A 24,862-nucleotide genomic window follows, 5' to 3' on the forward strand; every position below is an offset into this window, starting at 1 on the left:
CAAAGGGGGATTCGAGATGATTCAAGAAGAAGAGAGAGAAAATGAGAACAGGAGAAGATGGACCAGAGTAAACAAGCCAGTGTGCGTAAAACCAAAGAAAATGCTGGAGAAAGCAGAGTCAAGGAGCAAAAGACCAGAGGCTGGAAAAGCTGAGCGTCAGCTGGAAAAGCTTGCATGATTAATTGGAGTGTTAATGTTTGAAACTTTTTGTTTTGCTTGGATGGGAAAGTTCATAGTTCAAATTAAGCAGAACGCTCTCTCTCTCTCTCTCTACTGTACAAAAGATATTAAGATATTAACACAATGTGCAAACCATCAATACCACTCTGTCCTAAGTTGATATTGCTTCTTTCTTTTTTACGATAAAACAGTTAAATCGACAAAAAAGAAACCTGTTGAAAATTAAACCCTGAAAAAGTCAAAAAATGGTTTCTGTACAGGAATAATGACTTCAAAAGTGTAACTGAACAGGTTATTGATAAGACCATGAACATTTCAAGAAACACAGCTGACATGAACTCATCCAAGATTTTTTTATTGCTTTTGTTCCAAATAATCACAAATGTGACAAAGATCAATGACAGAATTCTGCTGATTCATAAATGCTCTTCACTAATCCAACCACAACACAACATTTATTGACATTAGAACATTTGACATTAATCTGTGATATGTTGGCAGCATGTATAATATGCAATAGCAATGTATAATTTATTGATGAACAGTTATTAGATCAGATCAGTTTGGGTAGATTGTTGTGTTACAGCAGTAAGAAGCAACGACAAACATCAAAGACAAATATGATATCATCAATCAAAAAACACATGAATCAGAATGTGAAGAAAAGTCAAAGTGCAGAATGCAGATCAGCTCATCATTTGTACTCTTGTTCCCTTAAACGACAGAGAACTGTTTCATATAAACTCCTGCAGGTTACTCAGTGTGACTGACAGCTGAGATGATCAGAGGGGCGGAGTTTGCACCACCACCATTAACACAGGGATTGATGTATGGGAGGAGCTTGTGAGTGAAGGAGCAGCCAGTGAAGGAGAAGATCAGAGCTGCAGCATCCACGTCATAGAAGGAGACCAGACCCTCCTCATAGTCCACAAACACTCCCACCTTCTCAGGCTTTGACCTTAGACTCAGAGGGACAAGAGGGACATCACCAGCTGAGAACTCATTTTCATTCCTCAACATAACAGTCCAGAAACCTTCCTGAGGCCTCACTGTGAGGTTTCCCTTCCTGTTGCTCGTCTCCCTGACCACACCTAAACACCAGCAAGTCTTTCCTCTAACCTGAACCTCGTAGTAAAATCTTCCTGAGGAGAAACTCTGCTTTCCTAAAACATTAAGATATCTATCAAATCTCTGCGGGTTGTCTGGGAGATTCTTCTTCACATCACCATGATAAACTTGTTTGTTATCATCAGACAGGATGAGTTTAAGATGAGCTGTATCAGGATCCAGTGTCACATCCACTGCAAACTGCTGGATCCTCTTCATCTCCATCTCCAGCAGCTTCTTCATCTCTTTACTGATGGCCTCCTTCAGCTGAGTCACAGCTTTCTCCAGGCTCCTCTCATATGAGCTTTGATGGACTGTGATCTGTGTCCAGTCCTTGGTTTGAGGATCAGTGCTGATGGATGAGAAGCTTTGGAGGAGGTGGAGGTGGTCTTCAGAGCGTAAGAGCTTCTCCGCCTCAGCAACTCTGTCCATCTCCTCAGAGAGTTCCCGCTCCAGCTCTTTGATGAAGTCTTCAGTCTGTTTCTCTGTGCTCTTCTGCTGCTCATCCACAGTCTCAAAGAAGTCGGCCTGGATATTCTCCAAATGCTGCTTCAGAGCGGCGAAGAGCTGAACTCCTTTTACTTTCTTTCTGTCCACAGCTTTCCTGCTGAGCTTTGCAAACTGTTTCATCTCTTGGATCTTCAGTCGTCCCTGCTGCATCTTCTGCTTAATTTCAGCCACTGTCTTCTCCAGCTCGGCTTTCTTCGCTTTGTATTCTTCTTTCAGAGAAACAAATTCATGGTTCTTGTGGTCAAAAACAGTGCAAAGCATGCAAAGACACATCTGGTCGGTCTTGCAAAAGAGCTCCAAAGGTTTATTGAGCTTCTGAGACATCCTGTCCCGCAAGTTGTCCACAGGATTGATCAACTGGTGTGAATTCAGTGCTGCTGTCAGATGAGGCTCCAGATGAGTCTGATAGTAGGAGGCCTCACACTTCAGGCACGACTTGATGGCTTTAACTTTGGTACCAGAGCAGAAGTCACACTCAACTTCTGTTTCCTCTGATCTGCTGCTGGCTTCGTTTTGAGCGGACTCTCTGAAGTCAGCAGCCATCTGAGATATGAATGTGTTGACCTTCAGCTCAGGCCTTGTGTAGAACACCTCTGTACACAGAGGACACACACACTGGACATTACTGCTCCAGTGTTGACTGATGCAGATCTTGCAGTAGTTGTGCCCACATGGTGTGGTGACTGGATCAGTGAAGACGTCCAGGCAGATGGGGCACCGGAACTGATCTTCAGACAGCAGACAGCTGGCAGCAGACATATCTACAAACTGAGAACAAACGTGACAATGAGGAAAAACGACTCTGGGACGACCCGATCACTGAGAGTTTAACAGAACTAAGAGTCTGTAACCACACCAGCAGCTTTAAAGCTCCTCAGTGATCAACATCTGATCTGACATTAATGAATGAAATGTGGAGACACAATGTAGCTGCAGTTACATAGTTCAGACAGTGGGGGCGTCAGAGGGGAAACCACAATCTAAAGGTCAAATCCTGGACTTCAGTCTCAGCTCTGTGTTGGTGGACTTGGTTCTAGTTTCTGCTTCGCATCAAATGTGAACAGTTCATATGTGAGCGTGTTAGCATGACATGTTAGCCTGTTAGCTTGTCCAACTGAACTCCAGCTATAAGACTGATTCTTGTTTCGGAATGAATGCTAACATTATCAGGCCAATACGCCTACAGGTCACATAGAAGATGCTAACATTTTGCTTGCATGATAGCAGTTAGTAAGTTAGCATCTACGTTAGCATTGCTGTTCAGGTTAAGCTGCTCAAACAGTCAAGATTCTGTCTGGACTCACCAGAGTTTGGCTGAGACACTGCTGTGCTGTGGACAAACTTCTGATCCTCTGGCGTCTCTTCTTCTTCAGTCTTGTCCCCTGCAGCTCTGCTGGACTCTGAATGAACTTTTGTTTTAGTGGTTTATCATCATGTTGACACAATGCCTCTTTTTTATGTTCTTATGGTTGCAGCAGGTAACAAGCAGGTGATTCATCGGCTCAGCTCAGGTCAAAGTTCAAATTTCACAACATGTTCACTTGATAGAAAATGTTTTTATTCTTGGTTTCTTCATCCAAACAGTTCAGTAAATATATTAATATTAATAAGTAAAGCGCTTACTGTTAAAATATTGATGAAATTTGACCATTTGTCCTCAGATTCTCCAGGTTTCCTTCTTCTAACATGTATTGATAAAAGTTCGAATAACAAACTTAATCAAAATACTGTTATGTGGTGGAATTGCTATCTCTACGTTTTTTGTGGTTTTCTTAAGTTTGGTTTAGTTTCTAACCTTATGCTTCACTTAGGGGCCTAAAACAAGTCAGAGTAAAACATGGACATTTATCGCCATAACCATAAATTTTTTTTGAACAGACAGTTTGAACTTCGCTCTGTAAGCCAGGGAACGCCCGCACGATTCCCTTGCAGTCTGGGGGCGGAGTCTGGTCTGGTCTCTGCTGCGCGAGGCTGCCGTGAGTGCTTTGGGACGGTGGAGGGGCTCGCGCCAAAGTGTCTCTCAGGGCACATTGTTGTTGTTTGTATAAATGAGCGCCTCAGCACCAACACAAACCCCCCTGTGATATCAAAGGGTTCTCTCTCCCTGACTTTGCACAGCGCCCTCTACAGCCACAAAAACTTGGACACTGTGGTCAATTTGTTGTGTTAATTCCTCATAAAAGGATGAGTCGTATTTAAAGGGGTACATTGTTGCTATAGTTACACACTGGCAAACAAGAACCTGGGATCTTTTGCATGCTTTCTAAAATTAATTACTAACATTAGCACCTTGATAGTCGAGTGGAGAGGCTTCATCTGATCTAAATACTTTGTGTTCCCTGTTTAAGTGCCTCATTATTGCTCTGGTTATAATACAGTGATAACTGAAAGAAACAGAATGAAAAATAAAAGGACCTCTTAGGCTTTCACAGTGCATGTCTGATTAAAGCAAATTGTTCCAGAGGAAAATACTTATTAACAATCCATTTGGTAATAAATGTATTATTCATGACCTTCATAGCCTGAGGCGAAGCGGCCTAACAGCTCTCTCAGGCCTGTTTGAATTGTAAAACACAGGACCTGTCACGTTTTATTTCCACATTTCCGTTCAGGGCTGCGGGCGTGGATTTAGAAATACTGAGGTCACGAGTCCAGATTGGCTTCAGTTCCCTGATCCTGCACAGGATAAATAATGGAAATGCAAAATGGAAATCAGTCACTCCACCCTCCACTCTCGCGTATGTTGGGCCGTTTGCTTTATTTAGTTACTACATTGATGTTTCTTTCATTCTAATACATCTGCATTCTTGAGTCCATTTTCTAGCTATTGATACCTTATCATTTTAATGTCTTGTATGCCTCTGGAATAAGCTTGACTTCGCGAAAACCATGTATCTACAATTTTGGAGGAGAGCTATCATGATTCGAAATATGAGGGGCAGCGAAACGCAATCGTTCCCCCGCTCTCACATTTTGGGGACCCGGGACTTTATTGCACGTTTGTTAGCGAGGACCAAAAATGTCACTGCAGACGCATCAGTGGAGGTCCAAACGTACCTGGGTTAACCACTCCTGATTTATTCAATTCAAAGCTTCACACACCAAAGCCATGGCGTCATTATAATCACACTGACTGTTTCACATTTATTGTCCACTTAATTGCACAGTAGAGCAAATGAAGAAACGTGAAGCTTCGACCCATGAGTGAACCAATTGGCTGGAAAGCTTCAATGCTTCATGAAGCTTCATCTTGCCATCACTAATTTCTTCTTTTTGTTTTCCTCCTCTCTCCCTCCTTTTCTTTTCTCCACCACAGCCTGATGCCATCTGTAACTGCCTGCACTATTTGACATCAACCTGTAAAAACTGTACCTATGAGATCATTGAACCAACAACACTGATGTCCTCCAGGACTCAGCGATCTCACTACTGTGTCATGTTTACACAACCTTTGGCAGCCGTTGCTCTCTGCTGTTGTCTGTCTGTCACCCTATTGTTTCAATTTACCTGAACATTACATTGCCTATTTTGCTTGAGGGTCTCAGTTCGCCTGTCTCAGTTCTCCTATCTCTCTCTCTCTCTCTCTCTATCCCCCCCACCCCCTTTCTGTATCAAAAACAATCTCCAAAATGTCCCATGTCATGTCAAATGCGTTCTTCAATAAGACAAATGCATCATGATGACGCCTTACTTTTTAGTATTTAAACATTTGAATAGTTCGTCCACCATTGCACACAAACACACACGCACGTACAAGGCACATGCATGTAGCAGCGTGTCCAGTGGAAGTGATTTGAAAGTGGCGAAGCGAGGCCCCCACCTGGCCACAAACCGTATTACACCTTTTGCAACAGCCAAGAGGACAGAGCTCAACCTAACATTACTTCAGCCTGACTGTATGAGAGCCACAAGCATCTGCTTGCACCGTAGCTAAACACACTAAAGCCTAGTTGGTGGTTTGGGAAACACCAATGTAAATAATCATATGAATACACAAATGAAGATGAAGATTGTTGTAAACTTATTTGACACATCAGGGACTCCATTTAAATGTTCGAAAATGCAGAAAAATCCAGTGTTATTGCATTATTTTGTAATATTGTGCGAGAGAGGAAAGGAGGGAGAGATGTGCTTATTGATTACACCAAAAAGACACTGAATAAACTCATGAAACACATTTACAGTGGTAGAAAAGAAAAAAGAAACTTTGGGCCGTAATAGTTTGTTTACTTTCAGTAAAAGGCAGAGGTGGTTATACTACGATACTACGATAACGTGGATTTTACAAAGACGATCATTTGAGGGAATACAGTCATCGAATTCATACAAAACAACTCACTTTCTACATTTTCGTTAAAATTTATAAAAGTTGTGTTTTCGGTGCCGATTGGTCCGATCCTCCATAAACCCAAAGACTGGAGCATTTCTTAGGTCAACAATAGAATCAAGTCATTTAGTCTGAAACACGAAGCCTACGTGCGGAACGTGACAGCGCGGATCTTCACTCATTTACGTGAGTTATGGATCTAAACCTCCCCAAAATCGATGGCGCGTCTGCTTGTTGTTGCGCGCCGATTTGGAAATGCCCTTTGTATTGCTCAACTAAAATAAAACAAAATGAAAACGTATAGTTTAAGAATGTGTGTGTATGTGTTTGTGTGTGTGGGGGGGGGTCTTCTCCCTCATCAAAGGGGACCAAAATATGTTACCAGGCAGGATAAAGGGCTGTGGACGTGAGGTGGGCTCCCATTGGTTCAAAAATCCCAAGGGGCGCGGCTTCTGCTATTTAACGCTTTGTTTCTTCGTCTCGCTCTGTTCTTCTGCTGCTCTGGACTGCCTGTCTGTCTGCTGAAGACCACTGCACTTTTTCCAATCTAGACACTTTTCTTTGTACCTTTTGAGGGCAGATGTCTGGTTCTCTCAGCGGTTCTCTGGATGGGAGCTTCCCTCCGTCCCCGAAGCTCTCCTGGGCCAGTCTGCTGCTCAGGCTGGCTGAGCTGAAGCCGCTCAACCACACACTCACACACCTGGAGTGCAGCGAGGGGGACACCGGTAAGTCCTGGAGGGTTTGGGAGTCAAAACATAATGGCAATCTATGGATCAGATAGACGGTTAATGCTGATAGAGTAGAGTAGAGTAGATATACAATACAAAGGGTTTCTACTTGAGATGGACTTTTCCGCTGCAGTATTCGTCCTCTGTTGTTCACCTGTGACCCCGTGACCTCTTGTTTCAGGCTCAGTGGTGGACGCAGACAGCAGCGTCCTCTGTTATCCCCTGGAAGAGACTCTGGCTGCAGAGGTTGTGGAAATCATTGCTCAACGGTTAAAGGCCACGTCGGACACTCTGGGCTGCTCCAGGCTCCTCGTACCCGAGTGTCTGCTGCCCAGCGTCGGCCAGGAGCTGCTCCACCTGGCCGCCAGCGAGCCTTGCGGGCTCAGGGGGGCCCTCGTAGACCTGTGTGTGGACCGACACGACTCTCTATGCAAACTGGAGCAAATAGCGGTGGACGCCGACGTGGTGCCGACCTTTCACGTGACCCTGGTGTTGAGGGCGGAGGCCGGCGGGCTGTGGCTGAAGGTGCAGAGACTCTTTAAGGGGGACAAGAAGCCGCACACGCCGGACACGCTGAGGCTGGACGCAGGGTTCAGGGCCATCAAACAGAAACTGTACAGCTCGGGGGAGCTTCTGGTGGAGGAGTGCTGCTGCTGACAAAAGGGATGAGATGAACTGGAGTCGCGTGTTCTACAACATACATGACGAACTAAAGCACTCCAATGAAACACTTGATGTATGAATGACTTCATTGTGTCTCATGGCAGCTACTCACCTGGTTTAAGGTGAATCAACTCAAAACTGGGGTCCGCAAACGGGCCAAGGTGAAACAGTATTTGACCATGGTTTGTTTATCAGTTTGTTGACAATCTAAAACATCTCTGTATTTATACTCATAATAAACTCTATTTTCATAACTTTGTGACTTTTCTTCTACTTCCTTTGTAATCTACCTTATCAGTAATGCACATGCTTGATTGTTCTAATACAGTAATACACACATCTGACAAAAACTAGTGGTACGTGGCTTGATTGAAAAGTTCTGACCCCGAGCCTCTACACGTCTGTTTTTTAAAAGTGAAATCCTTTTCACGGCTTGATGGAAAACCGACATCACCTGAGTCACGATTATGTCGAGCAAAAGCTTTCTTTCGTCTTAGGGGAGGTAAAAGTGAGGGTAACAATCATGGTTAGGAGGCTGGATAATTCCTGCGTGCTGACCTCATTTGCTCACAGCTCAATGACTTCTGAGAAAAAACAATCAATAAGCTCACATGAATGCAGTTTGTGTGATACAAGACATTACATTCACAAACATTGCACCTCAACTCTCCTGCTCAGAACTTAACAAACCACATTTCCGATTTAAAGCAGGCAGCAGGACTCGGTACTGTCCACTAGGGGCAGCACTGATCAAACTCACAGGTGAGGTTTGGCCTTTAAATCTCCCAAAACCTTCAATCAATGCGATGCAACAGATTTCATACTTTTTGGTCAAAGTTTAAACTCGTCAATGCTGTTAGAAACACAAAATGCGACACACACTCAGACAGATTTAATTCAAAGAAAACTTTATACAATTTTTAGCAGGATTAATTTAATAAATATGGTTTACTTTTAATTGTGCAATTATTCTCAATACTTATGATCAAACAGGCTACAAGCAAATCCACATAACATTAGTTTCAACGATATTAACTTCAGTAAACCCCGCACTATGAAAAGTAAAATGAGTATTTACATAGGTAAGATCTATAAAAATCACTCTTATCTCGCCAGTGGCTCAGACATGTGTGTGTGTGTGTGTGGTAGTGTCGAATGAGAAGGCCATGAGGGGTTTCTCAAAGGGAAACGAAAAGGAATCGGGACAGAGAAAAGCTATCGTAGCAGCTTCGTTAAACGTTCAGAACAGACAAGACTACAACTACGCTCTTACGTTCCGACGTGAAGCCCAGCGGACTCTCGCCGTCCTGAAGACACGCGTGTAAAGAGAAACGTCAGCGCTCGACTCGAAGCTGGTCACAGTTCTAGAGGAAGGTCGGTCTACACGGAGTTGCAGAGAGGTTTCCCTGATGAGGTCTGCTGCCCGCCACTGCGTGTAAGGCATCTTTCATTCTCTGGCTTTGCTGCAGTAATTTGCTCCAATCTGAATGGGCTCCAACGGATTTCTAATTAGATTCAAGTACAGACGAACCTGGAGGAGGAGACAAAGCGGCAAAGGCAGAAAATCGTGAATCAAATCGTGATATTTACATTCCAAAGATTAGAGGTGGAATATTTTGTTGTGCTAAGTGTGTGTGTTGAGGCTGTGTGAGCCTCCGGGAGAGAGCAGCTTGTGGAGTTTTAGGTGTGTGTGTACTGTACAGACTTACCCATGTGCGCGCAAGTGGTTTTTAGCCGTCTAGCATAACCTGGATCTCAGATAGTCTGGAGCAGCTAGGGGTCCCCATCCTCTGAGCCCTTTGGTACAATTCAGAATCCCCGAAGTAACGAGCGCGATAAAGTAATCCTTCCTCTGAAAGAACAAGAGGGAGAGAGCGTGTCAGCAGAGCTCAAGACTCCAAACCGGGCCTATGAGCTCCACATGAAGCTGCAGCCTTCTACTCACTCTGCTGCTTCTCCTTCCAACAGTTGTTTCTAAGGTTTGAGATGAAGTCTTCTTCTACGCTCCTCTCCACATTCTTCAGATTAGTCCCCGAATATTCGTCGTTGAAGCGGTCGCCCACGTAGAAAGGCACCTTCAGGTGTGACGTGTGCCTTTTGTGAATATGGCCCGCTGACCTGGGGGAACAGACAAGTTGGGAGATAACGGTGTGAAAAAAACGCTGAGAGAGGCGTCTTCTCAAAACCTCAGAGAGCGGAGGACTTACGGGCGGTAGCTAAGGCTGTAGGGGGGCTGGGACACCATCATCTGGCTGAGAGCGGACACGATGATGAGGATTAAGATGGGCATCAGCTGGACAAACAGAGCCAGACCTCCCTGTCCACACAGAGACGCACGTTAGTACACAGGGAACACACACGGCGACCAAACTACAAGAGGCTGCAGTTTACATGAACGTATAACAGAGTAGAGAACATTCTGCAGCGTTTGGCCCAAACAGGCGTCACACCCTTCAGCATGAGCCGAACACGCTGCCGTACAGTGTGTGTGTGTATTACGGCATTGATACTGCCTGGTCTGTCGCCGTTAGGGACCACGGTGAAAGTGTCGTCCTTTACGCAGGCGACCTAGATGATTGAATTACATTAAATGACATTAGATACAACACAGCAGTGCAGTCAGGACTCACATCTCGTTGCTGTTCTCGTCTCTCTTGTCTGTTGTGATGGCCGAAGTGCATTCTGCCATTTCTGTAAACATGAACATTACCTGAAAAACAGAAATGAGAGAAATGAAAATCAAACATCTCAGATTACGTTTGCATTTCTCAAACCAAACCATAGAACAACAACAGTGTCACAGTTTGATATTTTAGATGGAACACTGCTTTCAAAACAGAACTGTATCTGTGTAAATAGACTTTTTCAACGCGTAATGCCTCCTTCCTGTCTTCATCGGGGTCTGAACTTACTAGTCGGGAAGCCTCCGCCAAAGAACATATTGAAGAGGTCCTCAGGCGAGATGTCGGCCTCAAAGTCGCGGTGGTGCCTGTGTCTGGTCGGGTGTGACCGCTCCTCTCCATACTGATCGTACTGCCGCCGCTTCTCCACGTTGCTCAGCACGGCGTAAGCGTTACCGATAGCTGGAAAAGGGGGCCAGATATATATATACACGCGTCAAAAGGCCTGGAAAGACATCATGGCGTCCCTCATAGCTGCTATCTGCTTTTGAGTTTTTACCTTTGAACGCCTCTGTGGCTCCGGGCGCGTGATTTTTGTCCGGGTGGAATTTGAGAGCCAGCTTCCTGTACGCCTTTTTAAGATCCTCATCAGAGGCGCTCTTCTCTACTCCCAGAGTTTGGTAGTAGTCTTTACAGCTCTTAATCCTGTAGGTACAACAACAGAGATGGTTAGCACTGTCAAGGTAAAAGCCAAAACCACAAACACGCCAGGCCCATTTCTCTTCAGTCAACGCCACCTTCTGACAGCCTCCACTTGTTCGGCAGTGTACGGTTTGGCTGCGTCGGTGGCCGCCTGTCCCGATGCGTTGGGCTCCTCTGTAGGGAAACGGTGTCTCATGGAGGGGCCATCTCCATTCACAGGACCACCGTTCTCATCTGGAGGCTTCCCATTCTGTGATAGCGAGTCCAACAAGCCTGGAAAACAAAGTGGGGACGTACAAGCTGAGTTCAACTCTCCTTTAATCTTCAGTTTACATGTGTCACTTCATGGGTAAACCTGGCATACATGTTTCATTAATAAACACAAAATAACAAAGTCAAAATACTGCGTTGCGACTCTAATCCATTTCAATAAACAATGGTGATGTCCTCAAACAAACAAAGCTACAAAGTTGATTAAGTCACAGTTACACATTACTACAGTGCTTGTTGCTGATTAACTGGTTACCATGTTTACTATCAACCATGTTAAACCAGGGACCCTTTAGTTGTCCATCTCAATGCCTTACGTTTTGTCTCCTATCATGAAACATGTACAATTTGGGCAAACATTCAGTCAAAATATATATTTCAGACGTTCTTTAATAAACCATTCAAGGAAAAGAGCAATTTTGCATCTCCGTTTTACTGAAATTGTTGAGGTTTTAATACACAACACTATATTGCATTAAGCTAAATAAACCAGAGAATTATAACATTTTATAACGTAATAATTACAGCGACAGCGCCGCCTAGTTTAAATTTTGATCGCCGCTTTGATGACATTCAGGTTATAATGTGTCATATTCTCCTGAACGTACCCTGGTGAAAGCTACATGTAACAAATAACAAAATGTTGCCGTTTAAATGGTGTCGTACCGTCACCAGAGCGCATTTAAGCTAGTGACCCCCAGATAGCTCGGCCACTCGTTTACCTGTAACCGCGTAGCTAGCAGAACGGACATAGGAGTCAAACTTAACGAAAATGCAACATACGCGCATATACGATCGCACTTTAATGCGAACCAATAACAACATAGAAGCGTTAAACTTGCACGGGCGTCCCAAAAAACTACAAGTACCATCTACAGGAGGAGCAGCGAGTGTGTGATCATTATGCTAACTAACGTTAGCGGATTGGGCCCACGGTCTGACACCGAATCTCCACCGAAACGGGCATTCATTCGACGTACTTTTGGCCTGATTTGTCGGAAACAAGCGCTGCGCCTTTTCCAGGAACCTCCTGGCTTTCTCCGCCTGACTGTTGCTGATCGCATTTATGGCGATTTTAATGCACCGCTCCGCTTCGTCCTTGTTTGATTCCATCGCAATTAGCGACTCAGCGGAAATGTTTACTTGCCCCAGTGACGCATAGAGATGACGTCGGCGGAAACGCGCACAGAGAGAAATCCCATTCTGTCTCGGTGATTCGATTTTTTTGAGTCCGTTCACTAGAATAATCGTTCAGGCTCGTTCACACAATTTAGTGACGTTCGGCTCAAACATGTTGTAACTGTCGCCTTCGTTGCTCTGAAAGATTCAGGCGGAACACAAGTGGGCTGCTGGATGAACGCTGTGGCATTCCCTCTGCTCTGAAATTAGTGGAAAGGTAGAATTGAAAGGCTAAGCACCATAACTGATACCAACAGAAAATATCAAGCAGAAATCAGAGAAGATAAATATAAATGTGTGACGCGTCAACAAGCCATTGCTGTGAAAATGAGCGAGGGGTTAATTTCTCTCATGCGCTCTGGTGTCTTCCCAACATTCTTGTTTCTCAGGACATTCCCATTTCCGCAGTACAATACACTACAACAGCACCTTAAACTGTTCTCCTAAAAGAACAGTTCAAAGAGAACGAATCGTTAGGGAGCGAACTAAGAGGCTGCGTGGCTCGCAGATGTGACGTCACACACGCATGGACTCGAACATAAGCTCAGGCACCTTGAGAACGGAAACACCTTTAATCTACTTTGAACCAGAGGAACCTGAAGTCAGTTAGGGTGAAGCTGTGTGTAGGTTCTCTGTGACATAAGCTGATGATTACAATGAATGTAGTAGCAGGGTCCTGCAGAGCAGCAACATGTCTTCAAAGTAAGGTTCATGGTGCATTTAGAACCCCCTGCTTGTTGTTCTCAACTAAAGAGACTTGTTCAGCTGACTGGTCGAAACCACATTTAGAGAAACAATGGCGAAAAAGAACCAGGAAGCCTGTTTTGAATGAAAATGCATCATGGGAGGAGAGATTGGCTGATGTGGTGACCCCCCTGTGGAGACTGAGGTATGAAGAACAGCTGGAGCTCAAGCAACAGCGTCAGGGAAGCATTCTGTCCAAGCTCGCCAGGTATCTGTCATCGTCTTCCATCAAAGACAAACTCAGCTTCCCCCTCATGCCCATTCTGCCATCGCCGGTGAAGGATGGCTACCGCAACAAGTCCAACTTCTCCGTCAACAGAGGTGTGGACGGGAATCCCAAGACGGTTGGGTGTTACGTGGGCACAGGCAGGGAGCAAAACATTGTCTGCGTCAACGGAGACCACTTGCTCAACATGCCAGAGAAACACAAGGTGGTGGCCAGGTGCTACCAGGACTTCCTTCGCCTCTCTCCTCTGGAGCCCTGCCTGCTTTTCCACACAGGGGGCCACTGGAGAGAGGTGACGGTGAGGACCAACGCAAAGGGCCACACCATGGCCATCGTGTACTTTCACCCGCAGACCCTCGCCCCGGCAGAGGTGGCAGCCCACAAAGCTGAGCTGGTGGACTACTTCACCCGGGGCCCTGGATCGGTCTGTCAGCTGGACTCGCTGTTCTTCCAAGAGAGCACCATGACCCGCTGCAGTCACCAGGAATCCCCGTATCAGCTCCTGCATGGTCAACCGCACATATACGAGGAGGTTATAACACATTATTATTACACGGGGGGATATCGCACAGGAACTGGGTACCTTCTTATACCTTGAGCCAGTATTGATGGATGAACTGGCACAGAGTCTTGATACTGATTTCTTCTATACTGCATCTGCAAAAGAGGCGATGGAGACTGATTGCATGACCATTAGTTGAGTACGAAGCAGCATTTGTGTATTTATTTCCCCAAATAATTGAATATTGATTTTAAAGATTCAGCTCGATACTCTCAAATTTACACCTTAAAAATTCATGCATCTTTACTCTCTTGTTCCTAATGTTACCAGAACTCATCTGACTTGCAACCTATGTTTACAAAGCTTTACTTCAGTACATTCAGAACTTATTTCTCAAATAAATGATGTACTTTCATGACACTTACTATTCTTCCTGCTGTCCCTGTGTTTTGGGGCTCACAGGTGTTGGGGTTCCAGTTCCGTATCTCTGCTGACGCCTTCTTCCAGGTGAACCAGGCAGCTGCTGAGGTGTTGTACGGAATAGTGAGAGACCTGTGCCTCCCGATCTCACAACAAAGAGACGGAAGGAAGAAATCAACAGGTACTTTGCTGGATGTTTGCTGTGGGACGGGTGCTATCGGGATCATAGCTTCGCCCAGAGTGGACAGAATCATAGGCGTAGAGCTCATCGAACAGGCAGTGGAAGACGCCAAACACAATGCGGCGCTCAACAATGTGCTGAACTGTGACTTCATCCCCGGGAGGGCAGAGGAGGTTCTCCCCGACCTCATGACCCGGCTCGGTTCTGCGGGCGGCGGCCTGACAGCTGTGGTTAACCCTGCCCGAGCCGGCCTGCACCACCGCGTGATCCGCGCCCTGAGAAACCAAACAGCCATCCGCAGACTCGTCTACGTTTCCTGTAAGCCGGAGGGTGAGGCCATGAGGAACTTCAGGGAGCTCTGCTGTGCTCCTGACCCACGGCGGAAACTTCAGGGGGATGCGTTTTCGCCGACCCTGGCCGTGCCCGTGGACATGTTCCCTCACACGCCACACTGTGAACTGGTGATGCTCTTTGAGAGATAACAGAGATGTGTTTCAAACTTTAATCACGGGAAATACACGGTGACCACTTTATTAGGTACACCTGCACAATCCCAATACAGCAGCTCCCCTTTTGCAAAGCTGACAGTGTTGTTGTTCATTCCTGTGTTTATTCAACTTTAATGCCATCCGACACAACAAAGATCATCATATCATGGATGTAGTAACACATTTCACTGCAATATGGACCAATAAACATCACAAGTAACTCATCACAATTAACATATGTCAAAGGTTGAACTCCACCGGCTCTTATTTCTCTTTTAGATGGAGTGAATTCAGTTTGTAAGTCGTTTGTTTGGACTGATGTGTTTGCTGGTGTGGAGGTTGTTGCGTCCAGTCCCGCCGGCGCCTCCTCCCCCTTGCAGTAGTCGCGTTCGTGCAGCAGATGGAGCCGTTCTGTCGCCCTCTCCACAACTGCCACAGGGCCACCTGAGGAGTCACTAAAAGTCATTCATTCTATGTGTACAGTATGAGAGGCCATAGTCCCCCCTATGAGGTTATCACAGTTTATGATGTTGTCATCCGTTGCAACAAAGTGTCCTTGGTCAGAAGATAACGCGTCCCAATTTTTTCCCCACCTTGGTGAAGTAATGGAATGACGATGATGTAAAGAAATGAATGAGTCGGCAGTAATTTGTGCTCATTATTTTGCGTGCAGGTCGATCACGTACAGACTCATGGGCAACCAGAGAGGGGGATAAGGTTTTGAATTTCCACATTTTATATGCAAAGTGTCACTCCACTCCCATGTGGCTTCACTCATTTGCAGGAAAAACTCCTCTGACTGACTGACTGACTGACTGACTGACTGACTGACTGACTGGCTTATACAAGAGCAGCCTCGCCTCCAGGGGCAAATTTGTTCAAGTAAAAGTTAGAATTAATTATTAATAATGTCAAAAATGAAGCAGAGACAATTACCAAGTTTTAATTTTCTAGAAAGTTTATAAATTCCCAAAGCGTGATCATACCGTACGTTCACATTGTGTGAATATGGATCTATACATGGCAGAGATCATAAAAGAACAGGACATTATTTATAATAGCAGTAAGTCTTTAAAAAAATGTCAAATAATAAAACATCATGATGGTAAATCAATACATCATACATTAGTTTGTCATGGTAAGATTAGCCTTGTTTCCATGGCACCTGTCTGTCACCTGTATTTACACTTAGAGCAGCCATCACACCATCATGTTTACATGTTTGATTCCATGTTATTCGGAGGAAGCCAACGGGATTCATCTGTTTTGTTCTCGCTCAGTCACTGAACCAGTCAGAGTTACGCTGCTGACTTATTCTGCCGTCTGGACATGTTCACGTTCACGGTGCAGACGGTTGTGAAAGCCCCTTATCACTCTGAATTAAACACACACTCGTAAACACATTCATAACCATAAACAATTTCCCATATCTTTCATAAAGCTGATATGGGAGGGAAACCTGCTGAGGAGACGTCTCTGCCCTGGCCTATGGCTTTACGTAATCAGAGTGACATCATTTTATCTGATATGTTATCGTCACAACGATGAATCAATGATAAGAATAGTTTGATTTCATCTTGACCTCATTGTTACTGCAATACACAGTTAGTCACCGTAGTCAGATGATTTTGGTCCTGTTTTTCTCTCTCTCTCTCTCTCCCTCACTCCCTCTCTCTCTGTCTATACCCCTCCTTCTCCCTCACTACCCCCCCCCCCTCTCTCTCTCCCTCTCTCTCCCTCACTCCCTCTCTCTGTCTCTACCCCTCCTTCTCCCTCACCCCCCCCCCCCCCCCTCTCTCGGGCGCTCTCTATCTCTCTCCTCTCCCTCACTCCCTCTCTTTCTCTCTCTCCCTCACGCCTACTCTCTTTATTCCTCTCTCCCTCACTCCCCCCCTCTCTCCCCCCTTTCTGCCTCTCTCTCTCTCCCCCCTTTCTCTCTCACTCCCTCCTCTCACTCCCCCCCACCTCTCTCTGTCTCTCGCTGTCCCTCTCTCTCTCTCTCCCTGTATTCAGAGTTTCCACCTGCATCTCACAGGTGCTGAAAGTGCTGCAGGTGCAGTTTCCCCCTGTACAAATAACCCTAACATTACAGTAGTGAGTGCATGTACACACGGTGACTGTCAGTATGTTTGCATGAACACAACACATGTCACACATACATGTCCTCACTGTGATTACAGGCACAAAATGTGTATCAGCTACATACATGCATGGAATCAAAAGGATTCTGCTGCTCTGTGTCAACTCCTGTCAGTACGTGGAGACACACACACACACACACACACAGACAGACACTCTCTAAGGTGTTTACACGCCTGAATAAACCATTTTACAATTACATAACCACCACCACCTAGATTAAGCACACTGCAGTTGGTGCCAACTTCAATCCGCTCACATGACTTTTTATATTGCGTGTTTGGATCCACAGTGCAAGTGACAAAGGTACAAAGTGCGAGTGAACCTGCTGAGTGATGCAGCTGCTGCGTGGAAATCAATGCAACAGAGAGAGAAATGTTATATTATATAAGTTTAAGTTTATACATGTGTGCTGTCATTTCTGTTTCATAAACGCTCCCCACTCCCACACGCTGACACGGTGGACGGTACTCCCCCCAGGGCCGCCCCCCTCCACCGCAGCGCCCCTGGCTGAGCCAGCTGACTGACGGACTGGTCTTTGCGTAAACAAAGCGCTGCTTCTGGTCTGACTGCGCAGCTGAGCAACGACTCGGAGTCACGCCAAAGGAAAACATCTGCGGGCCTTTGACACGGGAGATGTTGCGTAAAAACAGCGCGCATATCTACTGATCAAACAGCGAGGATGAAGGCTGGAGAAACGTGCAACAGCAGATAAGCGAGCAGCCAATGAGATGATCCGAGCGGCGGGAATCAGCTTCCTCATCCGCCAATTGCTTTAAAACGACGCCGGCACAGGGAACCACAAGCTCCTGCAACCGGGGATCAACATCACCGGCGTGACGCTTCAGCTTCAGCTTCAGCTTCAGCTTCAGCTTCATCGCGGTGAGCAGCGTTTCAGCTCAACACACGAGAGAGAAGCTGCCCCCGCGTTTCAGCGCGTCTAACGTCTCCTCTGCGTGTGTTGCGTGTGTGTTTGTGTGCTTGTGTGTTCTTGCTGCGCACTTCCTTCACATTACAGACCTCCATTCACAAAATGACCGACACGGAAACCGCCACGAAGCATCGGCAGAACGGAGAGGCCGCGGCGGACGCTTCGACGGCGGAGGATGTGTTCGATGACACGTACCGGGAGAAGGACGGACCGAAGCCCGAGAGGAGGCTGGTGTGGAGGAACATCATCACCATGTCGCTCCTGCACGCCGGGGCTCTGTACGGACTCTTTCTCATCCCCTCCGCGGCGCCGTTAACGTTCGTTTGGTGTGAGTATGTGTGTACGGTCAACCGTGCTGCGTTCACGGCCCACGCAGCTCGGATATTTAGAGGAACATTATGTGCTCGTGTTATGTGACTTGCAAACTACATTGGCGTCTCAGCCTGTGTGTGCGTGTGTGTGCTTGTGGAGGGGGGGTGATGTGTGGGAACGAGCTGAATGACTCACTGTTTGTTTGGATTCGTCTGCTCATATTTCACATCAAACCTGCAGATGCAAATGTCACAAGTGCTTTTTGCTGTCAACAGTTTAGATCAATGAAGTGCAGCAGCTACAGTTGAAACTCGAGCTACGACAGCTTTTTGTTGAATTTGCTGAAATCCTTGATAATTCCTGATATTTATTTAGGAATCTGTCAAATCGAGCGCTCTGCCAAGAATGTCACCCGCGTTTCATTGTCTCTCTGGTGTTCTTGGGTGGGAGAGGTTTTGGTAGAAGGAAGGAAGGAAGGAAGGAAGGAAGGAAGGAGGGAGGCCGACTTTCTGATATTTCAAAGAATAGAACAATCCGACCTAACAGCGGGGATACCAGTGCACAGTTTCACTTTCATGTCATTGGTGGAAATGAAAAAAAAGTGCTCGACACACCTGAGGGGTTTTAGGGGGTTTCTGCCTCCCCCACAATGCAACAAGCTGCCACCGCTTTCAATGTGTGACTTTTCTACTTCTCCATTTTAATGATTGATTGATTTCCAAGTTACTCTTTAAAGAGGCTTTAAAAGGTTAATCTCATGAAGCTTTAGTCTGTGAGTGCAGACATCCCCATGCAGCCTAATCTAGCAATCCAGATGATGCATTTAGCTGTTATTGTTGCCTGCATGCTTCTCGTCTCTGCACTGTTGAAAGAGCACAGAGTGAACGGCAAATATCAGCGAAAATGTCGGAATTTACAAAAACTCTGTGACCCAGTTTGGATGTAATTTCCCTCCTAATCAAATTCCTTCATCAACATCGCTGGACTATCACTTAAAGTCCAATAATGATGGCACTGTTCCATTTATGAGGTCAGGAAGCCGTGATAGTGACTCTGGCAGTGACGCATCTAAATGGAATGCAACTCCTAACTGCTCTTCCTGCCACCACAATTCACTTCTGGTGCGTTTACACTTATGTTGAAGCTTTTATTATGATCTTTCCAAACATCATGTGGATGCCTCCTCACGTCAGTTTGAAGGAATATCAACATGGATCCATAACGGCCCATTAGAAGGCCCCTGGGTCTCCAAACCTCTCCAGTAACTCACAGAAGTCCAGCCAGAGACCCAGTTTGAGACTTAATCGCTTTAAGGTTGAAGACAAATGGATTTATTTATCATTTATAGACGATCGAACCTTACAGCTTTTTAAGCAGCATCGCTTCTATGGACATTAATGATTTAATTAAACGTGACCACTTAAAGTCTGAGTGTTCCCGTGGCAGGCTCCACTCTCCAGCCAGCGTAGACCGGTGGGCTCTTTGGAATGTGTGTGTGTCATCCAGAATTAGAAGCATCTGCAATCCAGAGGAAGGGACCAAACTGTTCAGCCATAATCAGAATTGGTGCTTTATAGGTAGACTGTGGAGGCATGACTCCAATTACTGAACAGCCTCAACTTTGTTTCCACTCTGGCATTTGCATAATCACCCCCCCCCCTCTCTTTCCCTTGTCTTTGCAATGTGGAGCTGCATATTATTTCACCGGGGGAAGACAAAGCACAATGGGCAGAGCCACAGGCGCCACTTTGTGAGCCGCGTGGCACAACATAATGTTCTTTGCTAGTCAGAAGCCCCCGCTCGGCTCAGCCTCGTCTGGGCTGCACATAGGAACACATTCAGCACTTTTACAACAACAAATGCGCGAGCCCATGACCCGCCTGCCCCCCCACTCTCCCCCCCAGCCTGTGTGCCACCGCGCCGCTCTGTCCGCTCCCTCATGGCGGAGAGGCCCCGGCTGTTAGTGGAAAGAACACCGTGTCCCCGTGACTCTGCTGTGATCAGGGCAAAATGAATCTCAGTTGGTAAATGTTTCCCTAAAGATAAATGTAACCATCTGACCCCTCCCCGCCCTCTCTCTCTCCCTCTCCCCCTCCCTCTCCTTCCTGTCTTCCAGTTGCGGCCTGTTTCCTGTTCAGCGCACTTGGTGTGACTGCCGGCGCTCACAGGTTATGGAGCCACAGGGCCTACAAGGCGTCACTCCCCCTCAGAGTCTTCCTCGCTCTGGCCAACTCCATGGCCTTCCAGGTAAAACTGACGCAACCACACTACTCAATCAATCAATCAATCCATCAAACTGATAAGATATGATGCCATGAATAAGAACAGTAAACAATAAACTAGTAAGACATTATTATTTTGGAGCATTTTCATCTCATTTTCCTGCTCCAAAATTGATACAAAACAAAACCCAACAAAAAGTAAGATGAATTGGCAGATTTTTGCATTTTGCCAAGTTTTCTCAGAAATAACAATTATGAGTTGAGTCAAATATAAGGACACCAGAAATGGCAATGCCTATAAATAAGATGCTAAAAATAAGACAAACTACACCGAATATTCAACTCAAAGTAACACGAGTGAAGTATGACAAACTACTTTCTGCTTTCATACTTTGCTCTTCATTTGCTGACATCATCAAATTCAACAGTGTGGGTTTTAATTAAAGTCTTGGAGAAACTTTAGTGGCCAAAACAATTGAATCAGGTAAACAAAATCTCCTTAATTGTTTATTTTCTTCATATTTACGGCCGGATATTGGCTGATGATGGCATCCCTGTTAATGTATGAGCTTGTGTAATCACAGCGGCGCTCTGCAAATAATTCTGCATATATGTCAGATTATCGTTATGTATTTTGTTTGATCCGTGACCTTAATCTGCCGCTCTGAAACATGCACACGCGTCATCACCATCTCTCTCCCTGACGCGTACAGAATGACATCTACGAGTGGGCCAGGGACCACAGAGTCCACCACAAGTTCTCTGAGACGGACGCCGACCCCCACAATGCGCGGCGGGGCTTCTTCTTCTCTCACATCGGCTGGCTGCTGGTCCGCAAGCATCCCGACGTGATTGAAAAGGGACGCAAGCTGGAGCTGCATGACCTGAAGGCAGACCCAGTGGTTATGTTCCAGAGACGGTGAGCACACACACACACACACACACACACACACACACACACACACACACACACACACACACACACACACACACACACACACACACACACACACAGGTGAGCTTTAAGGGACATTTGGATTACTTCCATGAAATAAAGTTTCCTTTCAAACTGATCCAGTCCAACTCAGGATCCCGTGTTGTCATGTGTGCCAGTGTTGCTCCTCCGCTGTTTTGCAGCAACCTTATCTCCTGTCACATACCATTCATATGCAACTATTTGTCTCTACGTATTTCACCCGCGTCACATTATCACGTGACACGACAAGGCTGATGCACTCTTCCCGCCGAATAGGAGAAGATGAAGACAATCGCTTCTTACCTCTATTTGATTTATCTTATTTCCTTTCATTGTGCTTCATGTCACGTCTTCAGTCTACGTGCACATAATTCAGCACCGCAACGCTGTCGTGCTCTCTGAGTGCAACGACTTACAAAATCACCAGGCTTATTGGTTCTATTGGGCGGTTGAGAAAGTCACAATCTCGATTTGGAAGTTCCAAAGTTTCTATTTCCTAACCTCCGACACCACTGGTGTCTGGCCTGTTTGCCAGATATTGAACTGTGTGTGTTCCAAAGTACTACACACTGTAGCTCAAAGCAACTTCCTCTGTGCCTTTGACCTTCACAGGATGTTGTATTCTGGTTCAGGGTCGAAGTCATGAAATGGATGGAGGGATCTACTGATAAGCAAACGCACTGTGCCCACACAAACGTCCAATGACTAGACATTAGTCCACACTTGTTATCTGGAAGTCGGCCCAGAGTTTCACTACGGGCCATCTGCCACAGGGGTGAATAGTCGCACTAGTCGAATAGACCCCACAGTGAGCCGGTACAGTAACACGTTTATCGCAGGAAGGTGAACTCAGTCTGTGTCTCGTCTCTTCTCGTCTCTTCTCAGGCACTACAAGATGTCCGTGTTGATCCTGTGCTTTCTAGTGCCCATGTTGGTGCCCTGGTACCTGTGGGGTGAGTCCTTGATGGTAGGCTACTTCCTCCCTGGACTCCTCAGATACACAGTGGTGCTCAACGCCACCTGGCTGGTCAACAGTGCCGCACACATGTGGGGGAACAGACCCTATGACCGCACCATCAACCCCAGGGAGAACAGGCTGGTGGCCTTCAGTGCCATAGGTACAGTATACAGGGTCTACTTAGTCTGAGCCACAGGATGATTGTACTGCGGCGTTCTGGAGATATTTGGTGTTCACTCACCAGGCCAGTAGGTCTTTGACTCCGCATGAACTTGAAATGTTTAGTTGGGTAGAAATCTGTTCACCTTCGATCTCTATCCTGTATGCATGCAGGCTGTTAGGACAAACAGTAGCCAAAGCAAATAGATTTCACAAGACGTAACACAGTTCTATTAGGGAATCCAGAGGATACATTTAGCTTTTACTTAACTGTCTTTGATCTGAAATAACAACATGGATCCTTAAGGGTCCATTCAGACCTATGAACCTGCTAAGTGAACGCAGAACGTCTCCGGAAGGCTCCAACAACAACATTGCTTCAGACTACAAAACCTTCTTTGTCTCTATCTCTACATGTTCTCCTTCACCTCTATCTCTCCTCTCCTTTTCCAGGCGAAGGCTTCCACAACTACCATCACACGTTCCCCTTCGACTACTCCACCAGTGAGTTCGGCTGCAAGCTCAATCTCACCACAGCCTTCATCAACCTGATGTGCTTCCTGGGCTTGGCCAGGGACCTCAAGAAGGCTTCGAAGGAAGCGATCCGCGGTCGCATCCAGCGAACGGGGGAGGCCAGCTTCAAGAGTGGCTGAGTCCCGGCGGTCGGCAACTCTTCCACAGATGGCAAAGTGTCAAACCCGGACAGAACGTAGCAACAGTGATAGCAGCTTATTGGTGACGCAGTCGTGTTGGAGTGGTGATTACCACAGATCATATCTCTGCTTCTGTTTCTTTTCAGTTAAACCCGATCCCGAGACTAATATTGGCTTTAAACAATTCTAAATCTTTCCCTAAATTACGTGAGTCCTTTTGTGTTTCGTAACGTCCTCGTCGGCCATAAGCCACAGCCACCGAGTTGGCCAGATGTGCGGCCAGGAGGAGAGTGAAAACAGCGAGTCCCTTTGTGGCAATAAGAGGCCAAACAAGCAAATCTGTGTGTGGCAAAGGTTTAATCGCAGAATAATCCATCTCTTCTTTATTCACCTGCTATTCATTAATACACTTTGGAAACTTTAGAGAGACGCGTTAATGTCGCGGTTTCTCTACAGGCGAGATTTAACCGAGTGTCTGTCCGTTTAGCGCCTTACGGTTTGTTTGTTTTTGGTCGTACTAAAGCCGCTGCGTTCAAGGCCAACACTGTCCCCATTCATGGCACCAGAGCACCCCTGGGTGAGAGACCGAGCGCGTCCTGTCCAAGGTGCTTTTAATCAAAAGTCTTCGCGGAGGGCCGGCGTTCTGGATGTGGATGTTGCAGTTTTGTGTGTGTGCGAGCGCCACAGCGTTTACCTCTGGTGGAGTAGTTGAAGGTTCCTGGTGACGGTGATGCAGTCGTCCTGACGACGCTGCACTGAAACATAGAAACTGACTTCTCGCTCTCGATGTGTAAAAAGAGAGAATCGTTTGGTTTTGATTTAGTGTTCAGTTAAATTGCTCGCCCGAATGCCTTATGAAGGTAAACATGTTTTCCTGTTGCACATTTCTACACGTATACTAAATCATGAGTTGGGGCTTTACGGTTGCTGTCTGATCATGGTTTCTTGTCTATGATTATAAGAAAAAAATCCCTTATTTATAACGAGAACGAGGGACCTCACAAATTCTAAACATTTGATGGATTTTTTTTTTCAAAATTTTCTTTCCTGTGTTTTGTTGTAAATCATGGTTGAAACTTATCATTCCATTAATGATATCGTCATAATATTTGTCACATTTCTTATTTTCCAGTGCTGTTGTTTTATACAGTGTTAAATTCAGAATGCCAGGAAGTGGAAGGTTTTCTTTTCCGATGAATGTTTTTGCTCGCTTTTACGTTCTGTAAACAAACCAAATTTTCTACTTGTGACGAATAAGTTTTGCTGACATTTTTGTTGGAATTGTGTAACATTCATTATTGGTACACTGAATAAAAACAATGATCAACGTGATATTCCTGTCCGGATGTTATTCCTGCTGCGACCAGGGGCCACACTTGGAAACGGCCCCCCCGACAGAATGATGACGGGCGACTTTACACAGAAATCAACAATAGAAACATAGATAACACATTTTTGAAATAACAATTGTGGAAAGTATCTCAAAATAATAAATCTACTACAGGCAAGAGCTGTAGCTGAATACGTGGCAGCGGCACTTTTGCTTAAGGGGTTTCTCCTGGGACCCCCTTAGATATGTTTAGACATCCTGCTTTCAAACTTCTTGTACTTGTTTGTAACCTGGTCCTCCATCTGCACGCCTGCTGATTGGCATCACCCTCTGG

At 45.9% G+C, this 24,862-nt stretch overlaps 5 protein-coding genes across 6 annotated transcripts; 3 read left to right on the forward strand and 2 right to left on the reverse strand.

Annotated features, from left to right (window-relative positions):
* Nucleotides 1–535: 535 nt before the first annotated feature.
* Nucleotides 536–2,558, reverse strand: LOC143008564 (E3 ubiquitin-protein ligase TRIM21-like). The gene has a single exon (XM_076160384.1). It carries the CDS (start codon nucleotides 2,554–2,556, stop codon nucleotides 934–936), a length of 1,623 nt encoding a protein of 540 aa, XP_076016499.1. The 5' UTR covers nucleotides 2,557–2,558; the 3' UTR covers nucleotides 536–933.
* Nucleotides 2,559–6,602: 4,044 nt separating this feature from the next.
* Nucleotides 6,603–7,509, forward strand: LOC143008495 (DNA damage-inducible transcript 4 protein-like). Its single transcript, XM_076160279.1, has 2 exons — nucleotides 6,603–6,849; nucleotides 7,034–7,509. Exons 1-2 carry the CDS (start codon nucleotides 6,705–6,707, stop codon nucleotides 7,507–7,509), a joined length of 621 nt encoding a protein of 206 aa, XP_076016394.1. The 5' UTR covers nucleotides 6,603–6,704.
* A 901-nt stretch (nucleotides 7,510–8,410) lies between these two features.
* Nucleotides 8,411–12,270, reverse strand: dnajb12a (DnaJ heat shock protein family (Hsp40) member B12a). Its single transcript, XM_076160454.1, has 9 exons — nucleotides 12,089–12,270; nucleotides 10,934–11,111; nucleotides 10,696–10,841; nucleotides 10,428–10,598; nucleotides 10,146–10,225; nucleotides 9,723–9,832; nucleotides 9,461–9,633; nucleotides 9,225–9,367; nucleotides 8,411–9,046 (listed from the first exon to the last, which is right to left on the reverse strand). Exons 1-8 carry the CDS (start codon nucleotides 12,219–12,221, stop codon nucleotides 9,246–9,248), a joined length of 1,113 nt encoding a protein of 370 aa, XP_076016569.1. The 5' UTR covers nucleotides 12,222–12,270; the 3' UTR covers nucleotides 8,411–9,046; nucleotides 9,225–9,245.
* A 537-nt stretch (nucleotides 12,271–12,807) lies between these two features.
* trmt2b (tRNA methyltransferase 2B) lies at nucleotides 12,808–15,043 on the forward strand. Its single transcript, XM_076160453.1, has 2 exons — nucleotides 12,808–13,789; nucleotides 14,222–15,043. The coding sequence occupies exons 1-2, from the start codon at nucleotides 12,935–12,937 to the stop codon at nucleotides 14,840–14,842; spliced, it is 1,476 nt and encodes a 491-aa protein (XP_076016568.1). The 5' UTR covers nucleotides 12,808–12,934; the 3' UTR covers nucleotides 14,843–15,043.
* A 2,697-nt stretch (nucleotides 15,044–17,740) lies between these two features.
* scdb (stearoyl-CoA desaturase b) lies at nucleotides 17,741–24,530 on the forward strand. 2 transcript variants are annotated; one of them, XM_076160345.1, is made up of 6 exons: nucleotides 17,741–17,869; nucleotides 18,006–18,246; nucleotides 20,347–20,477; nucleotides 21,166–21,371; nucleotides 22,314–22,546; nucleotides 22,999–24,530. In XM_076160345.1, exons 2-6 carry the CDS (start codon nucleotides 18,021–18,023, stop codon nucleotides 23,196–23,198), a joined length of 996 nt encoding a protein of 331 aa, XP_076016460.1. In that variant the 5' UTR covers nucleotides 17,741–17,869; nucleotides 18,006–18,020; the 3' UTR covers nucleotides 23,199–24,530. The 2 variants fall into 2 exon arrangements, with proteins under 2 accessions (XP_076016460.1, XP_076016461.1); XM_076160346.1 differs by having other exon boundaries at nucleotides 17,768–17,847; nucleotides 18,008–18,246.
* The last annotated feature ends 332 nt before the right edge of the window (nucleotides 24,531–24,862 follow it).

The sequence above is a fragment of the Genypterus blacodes genome, unplaced genomic scaffold, assembly GCF_046128005.1.
Source record: "Genypterus blacodes isolate CSIRO-AG114 ecotype Tasmania unplaced genomic scaffold, CSIRO-AGI_Gbla_v1 ptg000105l_1, whole genome shotgun sequence".
Taxonomy (NCBI): domain Eukaryota; kingdom Metazoa; phylum Chordata; class Actinopteri; order Ophidiiformes; family Ophidiidae; genus Genypterus; species Genypterus blacodes.